This window comes from Stenella coeruleoalba (genome assembly GCF_951394435.1).
Source record: "Stenella coeruleoalba genome assembly, chromosome: 3".
NCBI lineage: Eukaryota > Metazoa > Chordata > Mammalia > Artiodactyla > Delphinidae > Stenella > Stenella coeruleoalba.
Window position 1 is genome coordinate 29247926 of NC_137148.1, and position 18766 is coordinate 29266691.

Sequence of the window (18766 nt, forward strand, 5' to 3'; positions counted from 1 at the left end):
TGAAAGTTGATGCCACACATCAGAAAGTCGATGATTAATGTACAATCATGGTTCAGATATCAAAATTCCACAATCTCCTTTGATAACATAATTCATAATCATAGTAACAAACTACCTCTTATGGAGTACCTACCCTACGCCAGGCACTATACAAGATAATTTTTATATTCTTGCATAATCCTCATAACCACCTGTGAAGTATAAATGATCATTTCCCACTTCAAAGATGAGGAAATGGAGAGTCAAAATAAATAAGGTAGGGCTTCCTGGTGGCGCAGTCGTTGGGAATTCGCCTGCTGATGCAGGGGACACGGATTCGTGCCCCGGTCCGGGAGGATCCCACGTGCCGCGGAGCGGCTGGGCCCGTGAGACATGGCCGCTGAGCCTGCGCGTCCGGAGCCTGTGCTCCGCAACGGGAGAGGCCACAACAGTGAGAGGCCAGCGTACCGCAAAATAAATAAATAAATAAATAAATAAATAAATAAATAAATAAATAAGGTAGTGTTTTGTTAGGAATCATTAACCAATGAGAAGGGAAAGTTAGAGCCTCTTCACACTTTGGCGAATGTCATCAACACTCCATATTAACTCTCAACACTATTCTCATAGCTTCCCTGGATTTTGCCTTAATACCATCATCTAATATAAATGAGTTAAATAATATTATTTATACTCTTTAGTATGAGTCTTTCAATGAATTGACTTCTCAGACTGTAGCTTTTAATAAAATTTTCACCACAAGTAGAAAAATTAAATTGTAATTTAATTGTAATGCAATGTAAATAGAACACAGTCTTAAAATCAATTTATAAGCTAAGCAAATAGTATCAAAAGAACTACTCTAAAGCTTGCAAATTTCTAAATATCAATCTAATGAACACTTTTGAACATGAATTACATCAATAGACACTAAAAGGCAATAAAGTAGGAGAGTCAAATGCATGGACTCTGGAGCCAGCCTGCCTGGGCTGACATTCTAGCTCTGCCATTTACCATACGAGTGACTTAGGGCAAGTAACTTGACCTTAGTGAGTCTCAGTTCTCTCGTATGTAAAATGAGTTCATAAAAGTAACTTCTCTGTGGCTGTAGTAAGGAATTAGTAAATCTACAAAAAAGCAGCTGGAACAGAATCTGGCTCAGAGTAAATGGGGCTAAATAAGTATGGGATATGATTATTGACTCTAGACCAAGTGGGCAAAAAGGGGAATCCTTTGCAAAATTGGCTTAAGGAGTTTCCAACGCTTATCACTGAGTATAATTATACTAAAATCAGGTCCTATAAAGGATTCCAAATAACCAGTCCTCATTACTTTATAGTTGTCCACGTTCCATATCTCCAGCTCCACTTAGACTAACAACATGAACTCTAGGACACCAAGGAGAGAAAACTTTTCCAAAATACCTTCTCAATAGCGATTTGGAGAATAAGCTGATTCATGTTCCATCTCTGGCTCCTTACCTGGCACTGACCTCTTTCTCTTCCTGGCCACATTGCTGCAGAGCAGAAATTTTCATCTTATCCAAGGCATCCTGAGTCTCCACTTCAGTCACCAACCAGAGTCATTTTTTGCTGAACAAAGGCAATAAGAAAGCCACCACTGTTAACCAGGCTTCTACCTAGGGAAGCCCTTGATTAAGCCAGATCCTACCAGGAAATATTCTAGGACTGAAAGGTAATAATAATGCCTTTCTTTAAAAAAACAGTCAGACTTTTTGCATCTTTTCCTTCTTCCTACAATCCTCTCATCTCCCTGAGTAGTGCCAACTTAATCTGAAAGTGTTCTAGTTTTCTTAATGTCCTCTCATCAATAGATGAAATTTATTCTTACCTTTACTGAGCTCCTACTATGTTATTTTCTTTGCTCAAGCATATTGCTCTATAGGTTCAACTTTGACCATTTCTTTACAGATAAAATGATTAAATAAATCCCATGTCCTAAAATTACATTTTTCTTTTGACCTTATTTTATTTATACTTGTTCTCGCTCCACGTGCTTCTGTGTAATACCATTAGGTTCTTATAACTGGACAAAAAAAAAAATTTGCTAAAATCTATCTTTACTATATGCTAAGCATAGATTACTCTCCAGAATTTTATGCATGAAGAATGGCCACACTGAGGACTCAATAATCCAACTTCCAAATGAAAGCAAATATCTTATTAGAAACTGAAGTCTTCATATGGTTGCGTGGGTGGTGCAAGGAATGACCCTCATGACATTTGAGATGTCGATAGATTTTGTTCAAAAGTGGCATCTACTTTCACTCACTGTGACATAGATACATTTTTTATTCATTCAAATCTTTTACCCTTGCATTTTCATTGTTAACAATTAGATAAAAGTTAAATGAGATCAAAGCACATCGTCCAAAAATGTTCCCTGGCTCCCTTAGTTTTCACTGAATGATCATGATATGTAAGAAAAGAAGAAAAAGGAACTCATTCCAGTCTCACGTTTATAATTACAAAGTTCTCCTTAGGAATTCTCCTTTGAGAAATTCATCTTAAAGTGGCCACAGTATTGTCACTTTTATTTCACCAGAGATTCAGTTCAGAGAATGAAAAATTATCATACAGAAAAATATATCAAGTTATGAACATTTTTGGTTTTCACCTGAAAAAAGATACTCTTAAATTTTTCTAATTAAAAATACCTAGATGGAACTTTAAACTTGTAGATGACGAATACTGGTTTTAATTGTATAAGTAGAAGTCATTTAACCTGTTCATATGACATAATTAACAATATCCCCTTTACTTATAATCCATATATTTTAAACTAGTATAAAAGTGGAAGATGTATTTACTTTTCTAAACAGCATTATCGTTAAATAATACTCAAAGAAATATATTTTGGGGAAAGAAAATGCTGCAAATTCTGTAGACATCTATAAACTGCATCTAAAATCTTAATAAGGAAACTGAAAATAAGTGGAATTTAAACTGAGTGAATTTCTAAACTATAACTTTGATCCTTTAAGGAAATATCAGTGCTTTCTGAGTTAAGGTAGTTTGATCAGTCACAAGATATTTCAGACCATAAGGGTACTGCTTCGCGGGTCTGGATTCCCCCTTGGATGTTCTCACAGAGAGTGGGGCACTCGCCCTTTCTGGATTCTGAGCTGAAATTAGGCCTCTTTCTCTTCCTCCTTCTCCACCTCCTTTTCTTTCTTCTCCTCCTTCCTCTCTCTTTCCATTCCCTCTCCTTCTCCCCTCTCCCTTCTTCTCCCCTCCCGCCCATGCCTTAATTCAGCCAGACCTACGGCACAGCAGTCGCCTTCATCCCTACACCCTGACTGTAGAAAGAGATATAGATTCCCCGCTCAGAAGCCCTCTGTCTCATCCAGGGAATTGGGAATATTCAGGAGGTACCCATTCTCCTCCCCTACATCCCTCACTGACTCCTACAATAGCATTCTTTCTCCCTGCTTCTCCCCTGGGTTTCAAAAAACACCAAGAGCACCGCTCCTGTTACAGCTACTCTCTTTCTCATTCAGGGTGAGTGTTTAGTTTGCCAGTTTTTGCAATAGTAAATAAAATACACTTTCCTCTGGCGCCTAAACTTTGTAAAACCCGTGTGTTCATTGTGGAAGCAAGGACAGAGATGAAAATAAAATATCAAGTTGTTTTCCATAGCTAATTGGACAAGAGAAGTTGCATTGCTTTAAAAAAAATTGCTTTTGGTATTATTGGTTAATTTGGGGGCTATAGAGAATGACTTTTTAAATTTTTATTTGATAAGGCTGCCCAAAGTTGCTTAAAAAGTAGTTAATGAATTGCCTGAGACCCATGGCATCATAGGTTTATCCACCCACCACAATCTGGTCCCATTCATCTCCTTGTAATGGCAGGATTTAATATGCATGTTTAAGGTTCTCCCAGAGGAAAATCTCCAGGAGGGAAAGTTCCAGTAAAGAAATCACCTGCTGACTCTACAGATGTGTCACCTGCTCCAGTAGCGCCACCCCCACCTAAGCCAGGATCAGAAGAATGGGTTTATGTGAATGAACCGATTTCTGAGGTACGGCAGTTTAGACTCAAGCTAGTAGAATCTGCTCTTTCTCCTCTTTATAGGAAGATTCACACCATTATTTGCGCCATCCAAAAGGCCTTTTGTAGCTGGTAATATATATATTCGTCAAAAGGCCGAGGTGATCTTTTGAGAATACTCATTGCATCACATCCCATGCTTTCTCTCCTCCCTAAAATTTGAGTCATGCTTTGAGCGGTTGTTGAGTACTGCAATCAGGGGAAAAAATGGGTTCTTTGAGGACCAATTTTCACCCCAGGGACAAGCAGAGATGCAGTTTCCTGGAAGAATATCTTCCCCAGAACACATATCCAGCAAATTATAGCCCTCCAACCGTGCTGTCATGCCCACATCATAACGCTTTCAAATGAAGTTTAACCCCTGACTTTTTAGAAATAGAAGGAAAATTTTGAAGCTAACTAAACTAATAAAAGAACAGAGAGCTATCTGGCCTCAGCTCTTTAAATGGGTACCCTAGTGTCAGGCAAGGAGATGCCCAGGTGAGCCCTGGAAGCTCTATTCAGTTCTTTATGCTCTGACAGCTGCAAAGCCCAGTTGTCACCTAGGCAAATCCGGCTGCTTTAATAGATAAATCATCTTGGGACAATCATACAGAACGGTCTTTCTTTTAAAACTTTTTAAAAGACAAAGGGTTTTTTTAAAGACTCAGTCCCTGTCTTCTTAATTCCAATCCTCCATGGCTTCTTACTCTTATGAACTGTTAGCCCTGACCATCTGTGCCAGGCACTTGAGACCCAATCATGAATTGCAATTGTTATTGAACATTCCTAGGGAAATGTCTTACTTATCTCCTCAATTAAATTGTAAACATTCACTGTATTCAATACAGAATCAAATACAGTGAAGAGTATGTTAGAGATTCTTGATAAGGCTTTTTTGTTGTTGTTGTTGTTGTTGTTGTACGCGGGCCTCTCACTGTTGTGTCCTCTCCCGTTGCGGAGCACAGGCTCTGGACGCACAGGTTCAGCGGCCATGTCTCACGGGTCCAGCAGATTTTCCCGGACCGGGGCACGAACCCGTGTCCCCTGCATCGGCAGGCGGACTCTCAACCACTGCGCCACCAGGGAAGACCGATAAGGCTTTGATGAATTAATTAGCATTGAGGGAGAAATTAGAACAGAAAATATTTGAAGATGAGAACATTAAATGATAGAATTACAGATGTGTGTAATTACTATCACTCAGCCAAATAGTAACTACTTTGAAAAATAAATATATTCAAGAACTGTCATAGAAGCAGGATACAGAAGTGGTTGTTGGGAAGGAGATAAAATTAAAATGATATTATTTGGTAGGAGTTGGAGAGTGAGGGACAAAAATATTAAAATCTAATCCTTAAATCCAAACATTGAAGCCCTTGAGAGAAATAAATTCATAGAGGACAAGAGGGAAATAGAGAACATGAGTGAAAAATAAATATTCACACTGAGATATGGCATCAGCTTCCATTGTAGATCTTCTAGTCAGGATCCTGGCAGAAAACAGAAGATAATTTAAAGAAAGTTGAATAAAGGATGATTTATATGTATGTGACCAGGAAATGAGAAAATCTACAAGGATTAGATTGTTACCCTCAACAAGAGAGAGCCAGGAGCTATTATGGCCCCTAGGCCTGAGAACCTGAGGACAGGAAGCAGATGTCCAGACCTCAGGAAGACCTGTGCATGGAGAAGGCCACCTGCCAGGGGCTGTGGCCTTCCCAGAGGATGCAGCCACCCACAGTGACCAGCAGAGAGGAGCAGGGAAGCATATAACCAAACCTCATGTCCTTCCTGCTCTCACATCTCTTGACTGGGAGGTGGAAGGCAAGGGAGTTTCCTGAAGTAATTCACATGAGTTAGCCTCCTAGAGCAATCACTGAGCAGGATGGAGAGTGAAGGATGGGGAGTTGGTCTGGAGGGACAATGGGAGGATATACAGCCCGGACCTCTAGTTACCTAAGTGAAACCATGTAGAGAACTCCTTTTTGCTACAAGCAGAATTAGCCTAGAACCTGGAAACAAAGCAGACCACATGACCTACCCTAGTCCTTTTCTACTCTAAGCTTCTCACACATGAGCTGCACAGCTTACCTACTAATGGAGAGGAAAAACAGATGCCCAGTTAAATGAATTTAAATTTGAGATAATCAATGAAGTATATATAGGCATCCTATACTTTATCTGGCAACCCTAGTTCCAGGCCTTCCAGGGACCCCAGATATATCTTACCTCAATAGGCATGGGGAAGGAAAGAGAGTGAGAGAAAGAGGGGGATTGCTTGCATATCTGGCTCTCTCACGTGGAGGCAGCAACCAAGTTCAAGCGGAGCCTGGGTCCTTATCCCTTTGCCAGCCCCAAGGGAAGGTTCAGAGACCACCAAGGAGGCAGTGGAGTGATAGGTCTTTGCTTTCTAGCTTCTGAAGCTTGGAGGATACTTGCTTTGGCTGCCCAATTTCCTATTATGCTTCAGTCAATGAAGAGAAGACTATTTAATTGGAAAGGATAGGTCTTAACATCTAGTCACGTCACATAAGTTCAAGTGCCTAGACCCAGAAAAATAATGTCCCAGAGAATTAAATAAACTACAGATGGGACATTATCGATAACTCATAGAAATCACAGAAGATACGGGAGAATCTAGAAGACCAGATGTGGGCTAATGACTAAATGTTTAACAAAAGGTGGACGGGATTTAGTAGCATACAAGACCAATGATCCAGATGTTAATCCCTGACAAAATTGGAAAGAAAATTATTAAACACATGCCTCTAAGCACTTGTAACATACAAAGTGATCACCCAGAGGTCAGACAGGTTTACTAAGACTAAGTCCTGCTGAACTGGCCTGTTCCTTTTCTTTGATAGCAAGGTCGAGTAGGTGGGTCAGAGAGGTACCATGAACATAGTATACCTTGAATTCAAAATACCATTTGACAATTTCTCATGAAGTTCTTGTAAATAAATAAGAACTGTGAACAGGATGTTAGTTCAATTAGGTCCATTCCTAGGTGGTAACTCTCCTCGCACAGAGTGTTAATTAATGACTTGAAGTCACCAGGAGGGAAGTTTAGTAGTCAGCTTACTTAAAATGGTCTTCAGCAACACTCTGGATACCACATCTTTTAAGAGAGATCATGAAAAACTAGAAACCAGAGAGTGGCTCTAGGTAAGAGAAAGGTGTTAAAATAATTTCAGAGGAGCATTGAAAGAACTGTAAATGTGTATGATAAATGAATACTTGAAGTATGGTTAGACATAGAATCATAGGCCTTTAGAACCAGGTGAAGCCATCCAGTGCCATCCAGTCTCCTGAAAATTTAACTGATGATAAAATTGGGTTCAGGTGACTCCGCTTACATCTATATTAACATTTGTTGAGTACCTGTTATTTGCAAATGCTGTACTAGATGCTGGAAATACAAAAGCAAGCGAGTTTCATCCTGAATCCCAGCCTACTTCTCCTCACCAATGTCTTCAAATATTTGACAGGCTGTCATAGAGAAGATGGTGTGAATGTAGACTGTCCTTCTCCAAAGGGCACAGCTAGGGCTTATAAGTAGAAAATACAGAAAGGCAAATTTCTGCTCAACACAGGAAGCATTTTCCACTAACACAAGTTGTGTGACCCTAAAGGGGGTTGCATTGAAATGTGCCTAATGTATCAGTGAGGTCCACAGAGATTGGATAATCTGTGTCTAGATCTCTTGGCATTTCTCAGTTGAAGAGGAAGTTAGCCCAGATGACCTCCAAGGTCCCCATGTGCAAGCCCCTGAATAAATAAATGCACAACCAATAAGGGAAAAATTCGTACAGAAAGTTTATATTAAAATATAATATGGGGGCTTCCCTGGTGGCGCAGTGGTTGGGAGTCCGTCTGCCAATGCAGGGGACACGGGTTCATGCCCCAGTCCGGGAGGATCCCACGTGCCGCGGAACGGCTGGGCCCGTGGGCCATGGCCGCTGGGCCTGCGCGTCCAGAGGCTGTGCTCCGCAACAGGAGATGCCACAGCGGTGAGAGGCCCGCGTACCACAAAAAAAAAAAAAATCTTCAACTTTATTTCAATTTGATTACTTCTTATTTTTCATTGTTTATTTGCATCATTAAAGATAATGTAAAAGAAACTTTCTGATTTTCATGGTGCACTTTATAGCAAAGGTAAAACCTCAAGGGAGAATTCAGAGAAATAACTCATCATCACCCTGACAAGAACCCTAGGTGTTCTCCAACTTAGGCAAAATGTGAGGTCTGTGATTATTCAATTCACTCATTCAATAAATATTTCTTGAGCACTTACTATGTCCCAGACATTGTGGTAATTATAGGAAAAACTGTTTAGTGGTGAATAAGATAGTAATTCTTCCTGGTTTTATGAGACTGCTGTTCTAGAGGTGAATATAGACTAATAAATAAACAGTTATAATTAATGCCATCAGTTCTCTAATGAGAGAAGTACAGGGTGCTAAGGTGGGACTTCAGAACTTCAGAGGATGACCCTATACACTTGATGGATCAGGGAAGGATTTCTGGAAAAAAATATGTCTGTGCTCAGACATGAAAAATGATTTGAAATAGGAATTAGCTGGGGGAGGGGAGGAAGGAGGAGCAAGAAGTTTCACAGAGTTGCCTTAAGTAGCTACAGTTGCAACTTGATCTTCTTGCTTAGTAGTGCCCTTTTGACTCAATTACGCAGAAGAATTTTCACTTTGAAATTATGATCTTTATGCTTTACCATTTAACAGGAAATACAATCATTTTTAGTACCTTACTGGAAACTGATAGAAAATTCCTATATAAATTCCATCAAAACAGTACTCAGGCATCTGAGAGAAGGCCAGCATACGGTGCTTGCTTACTTATATGATATTAGGTAAGTAAAGTTTCCAAAGTTACAACTGTGTAGTTTACAGGCAGGACATATAAGCTCCGTCTGATTCTCTGAATGCCTTACAGAACAGATTTCCAGCAGTTTCTAAGGCGTCCGGACCACAAGCAAGATTTTGTATCTCAGTGGCAGGCTGATTTCAACTCTCTTCCTGATGACCTGTGGGATGATGAGGAAATGAAGGCTGAACGACACCAAAGAGTGAATGTAAGGGAATCCATGACCTGCGGGGCCAGAGTTTCCACACTCTCAAATCTTGTACTTCAAAAGCCTAATTCAGGGCTTCCCTGGTGGCGCAGTGGTTGAGAGTCCGCCTGCCGATGCAGGGGACACGGGTTCGTGCCCCGATCCGGGAAGATCCCACATGCCACAGAGCGGCTGGGCCCGTGAGCCATGGCCGCTGAGCCTGCGCGTCCGGGGCCTGTGCTCCGCAACGGGAGAGGCCACAGCAGTGAGAGGCCCGCGTACCGCAAAACAAAACAAACAAACAAAAAAAGCCTAATTCATCCCCTTCTTACTCTCATGAGGTGTGAGGATGAGGGGAGAAATGGTTTGAACACCAACCTGCCGACTTTCAAGAACAATCGCTCTTCTGTACTTTGAGCTCAGAATGAGAATATGGTAGCCAATGCTTGTGAAAGGAGAAGCCAAGGCCAGCGGTGCAAGAGCATTCTGGGCATCTACTTTGTAGACTCCTAACCCTTTTGTTGGGTCATGTAAGTGTGTCCAAGCCTGGTATTAAGTACGTGCCTCTCTTGGCTACATTTATATGGTTGGTTGATGTCAGGGAGAAGAGGAATGAGGGAACATCCCAGAAAGCCTGAAGTGTTGCCTCTGTTGACTAGATCCCTTGAGGGAAGGTACCAAATCTCATACATCTTGGTATTCCAGCAGCACAGTGCCTGTCACTTGGTAGACAGGCAGATTTTGATAAATTCATAAGTATATGATAAATTCAGAGTATATTACCCTGATGCTTTAGAAAAGGTCCTCTGATGTACAAGAAGCCTGATTTCAATCTCTCACCTTTTGTCTTTCCTGTGTAGATTTACAGAGCCCCTTATCCTGTCAGGGGAAGTCTTTCCCCTTCCACCACCTTAAGTATAGGCTACTAGTAGTCATAGCTGATTATAATCTCAGTATTTATTTATCAACGACAACAAATTCCCAAGCTCTACCCCCATGACCCATTCATCTGCTCTGTGAATATTTATTGAGCATCTACCATGGTCCTGGTACTGCTCAAGGGGCGGGGGGTTCAACACTGAACAAAAAGCCTATGACCTCAGGATGTTTATGTTCTGGGGGCCAGAGTGCAAAGGATGAGCAATAAATAAGTAAATGTATAGCGAGTACGTCACTGATAATATGAGCTACGTGAAGGAGGAAAGCAGGGCAGTGAGGGAAGGAACGTTGATATACCTTTTAGTATATGGTAGTTGTGGAAAGGCCCACTGAGAAGGCAATATTTGAGCAAACTCAGGACAAGAAAGATTGAGTGAGATAAGCCATGCAGATTTGGGGAGGAAGAGTGTAGCAGGCATAGGGAAAAGCGAAGGCACTGAAGAGGGAGGATGCTTGGTGTGTTTGAGAGCAGTTGGAAAACCAGCTGGGAAGCTATTGAAATTAAGTGAAGGCATTATGGTAACTTGGATGACCAGGGTGCTGGAGGGTTTAATCCAGGAGGTATTGCATTAATCAATGTCCCAATAAACTGAAGTCTTTTACCTGTTCTTAGACATTCCTCAAATGGTAATCCTAAAACATATCTGCCTTTCCTATCTCCTTCCTGCCTATTCACAATCCTGGCCCTCCTGTATTCCAGAAGTACCATATGTTTATTACAGACAGATTAGATATTTAAAAGAAGCAAAATTGGAAATGACAAATCCATCATCCTATTTGCCAGTAGTTAACCTCTTTATTCCTGGTAATATTCCTTGTTCTTGGCTTCTTCATTCCAATCCTAAGAAGTTAATGGAAAGGTTCTGCTATCATGTTGTCCTCACTTTACCATTAGAAAACCAAACCACAGAGACACTGGTACTTGCTAACGCCTCCCAGTGAGTCGGGAGCAGAAAGAGAGCTAGAAACAAGGTCCCAGGCTCCTGCTTTTGTACTTTCTCCTCAACTGCTTCCTCTCCTGTCTTTTTAAAATGTATAAATGTTTGAGGAGCAGAAGCCAGTCCTCACTGGATGTCTGATATAGCATTTGTGGAAAGATCAGGGAGACATCAAGGTCAGCTCTAAAAGAATGGCGTACTGTTCTGATATTAGTGTATAGCTATAAAAATGCCTGTGATGTTTTCATTTCATGTGAAGCTCCCACAAGATAACAAACCAAAATGCTAAGTGTTCCATAAACACAGCATCACAGAAGTAAAATCCACTATAGGCACCGGAACCAAACTGCTTGCGTTTGAATTCCTGACTTCACCGCGCTGAAACCATAGGCAAGTGACTCAACATCTCTGGGCATCAAATTTCTCATCAGAAACTTCTCCCTTGGTTCCTGTGGGGATTTGTGAGGTAATCAACGTCAGGCACTTAACACAATGCCCAACACACAGTAAATGTTCAATCAATTATTATGATCGTGAAAACTGTCAAGTTTTATTGGACTGTATATATTTTCTTAATGGAATTTTAATTAAACAGATATGTTATTGCTATGAATAAGATTATGATACTGTTTATAACTGAGGAATTATTGTGTGCTAAATACTGTGCTAAGTGCTTTACAGGCTTAGGCTAACTGCAGCACATCCAAAGGGTAAACAATATCCCCATTTTACAGGTCAAGGAACTGAGCCCTAATCTAGTGGTACAGACAAGCCCACAGGCTCATATCCTGTCTCCACCACTTGCTCATAATGTGACTTTAGGAAAATAACCTCTCTGTGACTGACTCAGTATCCTCATCTGCAAAATGAAGAAAATAATAGGACCCGAGGTGGTTGTGAGGCATTAAATGAGTCAATATAAGTCTAATGACTTATATTCTGAACACTGACACACATAGAAAGGTATCATCAACATTATTCCTCAGGATCTGGTAAGTGGCAGAGCTGGGATCTTTGAAAGATTTTTTTTCACTGCTAGCTCTGTAATACAAAGCTTATTTTCAGACAGTCCTATTAAGCTCAGACCCTATTTCTTGGAGAATGACATGCTCCACTCATGATTAATTAATGAGCCTCTGCCCTCGGATTCAATAAAGCGGCATATTTCTTACACCAACAATACACCATTTCCTCAAAAATTCCCTGAAAGGTCTTTTTTGGTCAATCAAATCTTGTGAGGAAGGATTAGAATACATAAAACATAGCCCCTCATGAATAAAGTAAACCGTGGACCTGGGCACAAGGTGTGCTGAGGGGGTCTTAGAAAGTTAAGGCCTGACAGAGTAGAAGCAAAATAAATATCTGTTTACCGAAGGGATAATATATATGAGTGTATTAGGTCTAAATTTCTTCAGACGCATTAAGACAGGCAAAGGATTCTAGTTTTATTATACGGAGGTCGTCTGAGCTGTGATTCTGAAGTCTCACAGCAGTGTTTGTGTGCAGGACTTACGGGACCGCCTATGGGACATCTGTGATGCCCGCAGGGGAGAGGCAGAGCAGGAGTGTCTGGACATCATTAACGAGAGCTGGTTGCAGGACGTGATCGGAATCGCGATGAACCATTTCTTCTCGCTGATGCAGGTAAGAGCGGCCGGTCAGGATGACACAGACTTCTCTCCACGGCCACGTCCGTCCTGTAACCACTCCTCTGGGAATGTGAGGGGATTGTTTTACTCACAGCGCTCTGCCCAGCCTGAGCTCCCACTTGCCAAGGAGGTTAGCTGAAATAAGCCATTCTGTCCCCAGCCAAACAAACGCCGGAACTGGTAGCATCTCAAGCTACAGCTCACCAGCTGTTTCCAGGTGGCCTAGAGCTGTGGAGGGGACAGCAGAGATGGTGTCTGTCCTGGGTCGTTACCACGCCAGCCTCTCCCAGCGGACACCCACAGTGTCCCCGGGAAAGCAGCCCTGCCACAAGAGCGTGGGCTGGATCAGACTCAGCAGGCACTCGATTCCTGAAAAACGTTTGTGTCCAGATTGGAAAAATAGACCATTCATTGGAAAAATCTGATTAATTTATTTTTGCAGCCCGTTAAAATAATGAATTGCACTGGACAAGTTGAAGAGACAGACGTTGATTTTATGCCAAGAATAAGGGCTGGAGGGTTTTTAAGAACTGGCGCAAGGTGGGGTGTCATGCACAACCTGTGTTGCTTGATTGGCCTCGTCTAAAGGAAAAGTAAACTTTCCCTTCTCTCTTTTTTTTTTTTTTTTGTGGCCTCTCCCGCTGCGGAGCACAGGCTCCGCGGCCATGGCTCACAGACCCAGCCGCTCTGTGGCATGTGGGATCTTCCCGGACCAGGGCACGAACCCGTGTCCCCTGCATCAGCAGGCAGACTCTCAACCACTGTGCCACCAGGGAAGCCCTCCCTTCTCTTCTTGATGCACGTAGTTTTACAACTTGGAGCAAGGTGTCTTCCTAAGTCAGACTCCGCTCCTCCCAGAGGACCAGGACATAGGAGTTCCATTTTCATTTCATATGCTTACATTTCAAAGAGATGGTTCCCAGGTTCTTGAGAGAGACAGTTCTGATTTCTAAAACCAGCAGGAGGATTTTGAAAAGATTTACATATCAAAGGGACAGAGAATGGACTTACAAAGACAAGTTTCCTAAAGTAAATACTCTGAGAAAAGGGAGGTCAGGAGTCTGGAGTTAGGAAGAAACCTGTCTATAGTTTAGTCATGCTGAGAGGATTATGAAGGCTGTCTTGGTTAAGCTGTGTCTACATGAGTATATTTTCCTAAGAAAATAGCAGTGAGGATAGAGTAGAAAAGGGTACCTTTCAGATCTTGAACTGATTAGCTTACAGGAGGAGTTACTGCAGGAAATGAGAATATTTAGCTGAGGATCACTGGAGCTAGCGCATAGTAGGTGTTCAATAAATCCTTGTTCAACAAATGACCGTGGATGCGAGTACATCCAGCACTCACAGGGACAAGCCCCTGGTTCGGGAGCAAGCTGGACCACAGGAGGCAGCAGCCTGAGAAGCAGTAGCAGCCTCACTGATTGCTAGCTCTGGGATCCAGGTGGGGGCCACAAGTCATGGGCTGTGCTGAGGATGAAGGCAAGACAGCCAGCAGCCTAAACCTGCCTGGGTAACATCCCTGGGACACCAGTTTGGGTAAGCAGAGATTGAATGCTGGAACAGCTGTTTCAAAGGTTTATGGTAGAAATAACTGAAACCCAGTAACGAAGGCAAAGGGATTAGAGAATTTTTGTAAATCATTCCCATTAGTCCAAGCAATATATGCCTTTTTCAGAAATGGTAAAACTCTTACACCCCACAAGACCTACATTTCAGACCCTCTCCCTGAGAAACAGAATCCACATCTAAAGCCAACTAGGAAAAAAGAGGGCAAAGGAAATAAAGGCTAATATTTATTAAGTTCTTACTCTGTTCTAAGGACCCTTCATGTGAAGGTTAAACCTTCACAACAACCCTAGGCTGTCAATTCTTTCACAATCCTCATTTCACAGATGAGGAAACTGAGGCAAACCTAGATGAAGTGATTTGCCCAATGCCACATGTCAGTAGTAGGAGAGCTGGGATTTGGACTGAGGGAATCTAACTCTTGAGCCAGTAGCCCTAACCACTGCTTTGTCATCAGTGTTCACATAGTTAAAGGCTGGCCACCTAGAACAGAAGAAGCCTAGTTCTGCACTGATTGGCATGATTCTATGAAGAACCAAAGCTGTAAACTACAGGAGAGTAGTAGATTTCAGTTCAATAAATGAAAAACAATCCTAATGATTGGAACTGTCCATCGAATAACAGACTTTTCAGGTACTTGAGCTGCTGGTCCAGGAGCTCATAAGCAGAAGCTTGCACATGTTTACGGAGGGGAAAGAATCTTCATGAAAGTTTTCAAGGGCCTGTGCCTAGATAAGTGTTTCCCAAAGTGGATTCCACAGAACACTAGCCCTACAAGATGTTTCACAAAACAAGGACTTGATGATCAGAAGACTTTGGGAAGGGCTCTGTACTCTACCCTTCCCTCTCCCTGGGAGATTGACAAGCATATTGACATATTAAGATATTAAGATGCCCTGCAATAAGGAAACTCTTTTGGTATGTTAACCTAACATTTCTGAAATTATTTGACTTTGCAAAGTTTTTGTTTGTTTTTTTCCCAGCATGGTGCTCCTTAAGAGCTTATAGGACAAAGCTTCTACAAAATAAATTTTAGAAAATGCTATTCTAGGGAATTTCTAAGATTTCTTTCAAAACTAAGTTTTTGTGATGAGAGAAACAGTAAGAAAGCATTATTTACTAGTTACCATAAATCTGAGAGGACTTTTGATCAATTCTGCTCATATGATATATGATGGCATCTTATTCAGGGCTTCCCTGGTGACGCAGTTGTTGAGAGTCCGCCTGCCGATGCAGGGGACACGGCTTCGTGCCCTGGTCTGGGAAGATCCCACATGCCGCGGAGCGGCTGGGCCCGTGAGCCATGGCCGCTAAGCCTGCGCATCCGGAGCCTGTGCTCCGCAACGGGAGAGGCCACAACAGTGAGAGGCCCACATACCGCGCAAAAACAATAAATAAATAAATAATAAAAAAATAAAATAGTGCTTACAGGGCTTATACAGAACATATGTACAGATCAGCTTGTTCTGTCTTGGGTATTAACATTCGTATTTTCTATTAAAGGCAGAACTGAACCATTTCCAAGATACGAAGAGACTGCTTCAAGATTATTACAGGGGAATGGAATGTAAAATCCCAACAGATGACACTAAGAGATTTACTCGAGTCCCATTGGTCCAACTGGATAGTAAAGATACTTTGGACTTCCAGCTTAGGTAAGGCGGGCTATCACGTTGCACTGTAATCAGTCTCAACATAAAGCTTTGTGATTTTAAATTGAATACCACTAATAAAACCACAGTCTTGTATCTGCTAATCCAAAATCCAAAAAAAACTCTAAAAACTGAAAACTTCGACTCAAGACTATTGATATGCGTTATTTATCCCATTTATAGTGAATATCTACTCATTTTTGCTGCAGAGATGTAGTGTGTTTTGTTACAGAGTGCTTCCAACAGACTGCTGGGGATATTATGGAATATATAGTCTATACAAATTCTGAATTCTGAAACACTTTTGACCACAAGGGTTTCTAGTAAGGGATCGTGACCCTCTACCACTTTTATGAAAGGTCCCAAGCTGCTCTGTGCGTATGTGGGCATTTGTGTGTGTGCATGGCATTATATAAATGACAATGGCAGGTGTTATGAGTCTTCTTTTACAGGTTAGGAAATTGAGAAACAGTAAAGACTCAGTCATATGTGATCATGACTTTGTGAGACTGAAACTTAGTAGCAGTCTAACATCAGATTCCCACCGGTAAGAAAATAAACTTGGTGGTAAGGGTGGAAGAAAAATGACATTTTCAGGCAATTACTAGCTATATGTAAGTAAATTAAAACAATTTGTTTGGGAAAGTCACCTCAACTCTCTTAAGACTTGGTTTCCTTATCTGTAAAGTAGGGTTGTTGTGAAGATTACAGAAAATGAAATCCTCAAAACACGTAGCACCATGCCTGGGAGTCAGAAGACTTGAGACCTAGTCCCAGTGCTTCTCAATAAGTGATGACTATTATCGTCATCATATTATTGCATAATATGACAACAAACCCTTCTTCCTCACATGCACTGTTTTAATTGTGAGTATCGCATGTTCTTACATTCCTCATTTTACCCTCCCTTATTCCAGAAAGGATTTGCAATGGCCTGTGCATGATAGGATTCCACAGTGATCTGAGGCCCATTTCTCTCTAGGCTTCTTCCATCTGGTCCCATCATGTCCTTGTCAGGACTACGAGTAAGCAAGAAAACACAAGAAGTCTGAACCCTCTTTTTGACACAGATACAAGCGAAATGTTTAACTCAGCAAGCTTCTGAAAGAGACCTTTGTAATTAAGAACAATAAAAATTTCCCAAAGTGATAGGAACAGTCAGAGTCATCAAAAGAGGCCAAGTTTCAATGTCTACAGTAGCAGGGCATTCTGTTCTTAGCACAAAATAGCAAGTCAGGCATAATGGGGAAGCTATTAATGTTGGTTAGTAGAATGAAACAGGCAAAAGAACAGCCAGTTCTTACTTTTTGCAAAACACTCTGCACCAGTCTCAACCTCAGATCACTGCTGTGAGTATACCCTGGAACTCTCAGCCAATCAATGCGTCAACCAACCAACCAGTCTCTTTCATATGTATAGGGAAACGAGCAGAGTGTTAAGCATGTTCACATAGCTTGTCTAGTTTATTCCTCCAACAACCTAATAATAATAATAATAATAATAATGGTGTTAACTAATAACCAATAATGTGTAACAATATTATTATTATATTTGTATTTTTCCAGAAGGAATGGAGCCTCAGAAAGTCGAGTGACATGCCCCAGTTCGTATCTACTGATACATCTACTGATAGTGAGAGAGCTAGATGACCAGAATTTTTCCCAGTAAATGAATTCTAAATCCAAATCCCTTTTCTAAATGATACGTCACCACTGCTGTCCTCCAAAGCAAGGTGTTAGGAACGCCTATCGCCCCGTATTAAACATGTAGAGATGATCACACAGCCTTTATCTTATTAGACACGTGAATCTCACGTCTCAGTGACTGAGATTAAGCACTACTTGATTATTAAAACGTCAACTCTCCTTGTGGGTGGACATATACTGAGTTGTAGACCCTCAACACGTTGCTTTTTATGGCATGGTGCACTGTCAGAATTCCAAGCGCTATGAGAATCAAAGAGCCAACTTCAGAAAACCTTGTCCGATGCTTCAAAACAAGGCCAAGCTAATTGCGTGCTGGAGTTCACAGCCAGCTTTCTGCATCACTGCTCTGGTCCCTGGCAACTTGAGTCTGCAAGCCAAATGCGTGTTCCTCCTCCAATGTTAGCAAAGGCATCCCTGGAGCTCCTCTCTGCCCATTCCTTGCCCTAGCCGAAAACTCTTCCTATGTTCTATCACCGAGGGGGATCCCAGCGCAATGAGCATTCTGCTCGGTGGATCGTTCCCTGAAGTTAGCCTTTGAGATCTTGGGATCCTTCAAGGATAGGACATTCTCAGGGGCAGCTCTAAAATCTCTACCTAGGGGCAGCAATATGGTCGAGAAAGGGGGAGAGGCAGCTTAACTCTGTGTTCCCACAGCACTTTACGAAACAGAGACAGCCTTCATCGCCCATTCTCAAGGGTAGGGAGGGCTGCTGGAGCTCTCACACCTCCGTGGGACACCCCCTTGCAGACCTCACATCTGTCATATCCTGCTTTTTAACTGTCTACTTCCGGAAGCCAACTGCTAGTCGTTTTAAAGAAGTGACGTCCAGTTCTATTGGTTTGCTTTTCATGACTGATTTATACCTTGTCAGAAGTTTATAGCCCAGATAAATTTCAAACTTGCATGTCTTCATAATTGCCATTGTTTAATCCCCCTCCTCATAATTACTGAGAATTAGACCTAAAAATTATGTTTTAGCATTGCTTGTCTCTAGTTTCCTCTTGTTAGACTTTCTAGACCATAAAACATTTTTTTTTCTTTTTTAACATCTTTTCTGGAATATAATTGCTTTACAAGGGTGTGTTAGTTTCTGCTTTGTATCAAAGTGAATCAGCTATACATATACATATATCCCCATATCTCCTTCCTCTTGCATCTCCCTCCCACCCTCCCTATCCCACCCCTCTAGGTGGTCACTAAAGCACCAAGCTGA

At 41.6% G+C, this 18766-nt stretch overlaps 1 protein-coding gene across 1 annotated transcript in view; it reads left to right on the plus strand.

Annotated features, from left to right (window-relative positions):
* SPEF2 (sperm flagellar 2) overlaps positions 1 to 18766 on the plus strand; it is a gene marked incomplete at its 3' end in the record, with an annotated part of 171091 nt that overhangs the window by 91404 nt on the left and 60921 nt on the right. Inside the window, exons 20-24 of the mRNA XM_079918929.1 lie at positions 3875 to 4023; positions 8774 to 8901; positions 8985 to 9123; positions 12486 to 12623; positions 15698 to 15849. Of these exons, the coding sequence (XP_079775055.1) occupies positions 3875 to 4023; positions 8774 to 8901; positions 8985 to 9123; positions 12486 to 12623; positions 15698 to 15849 (706 nt within the window). The remainder of the gene's footprint in view (positions 1 to 3874; positions 4024 to 8773; positions 8902 to 8984; positions 9124 to 12485; positions 12624 to 15697; positions 15850 to 18766) is intronic.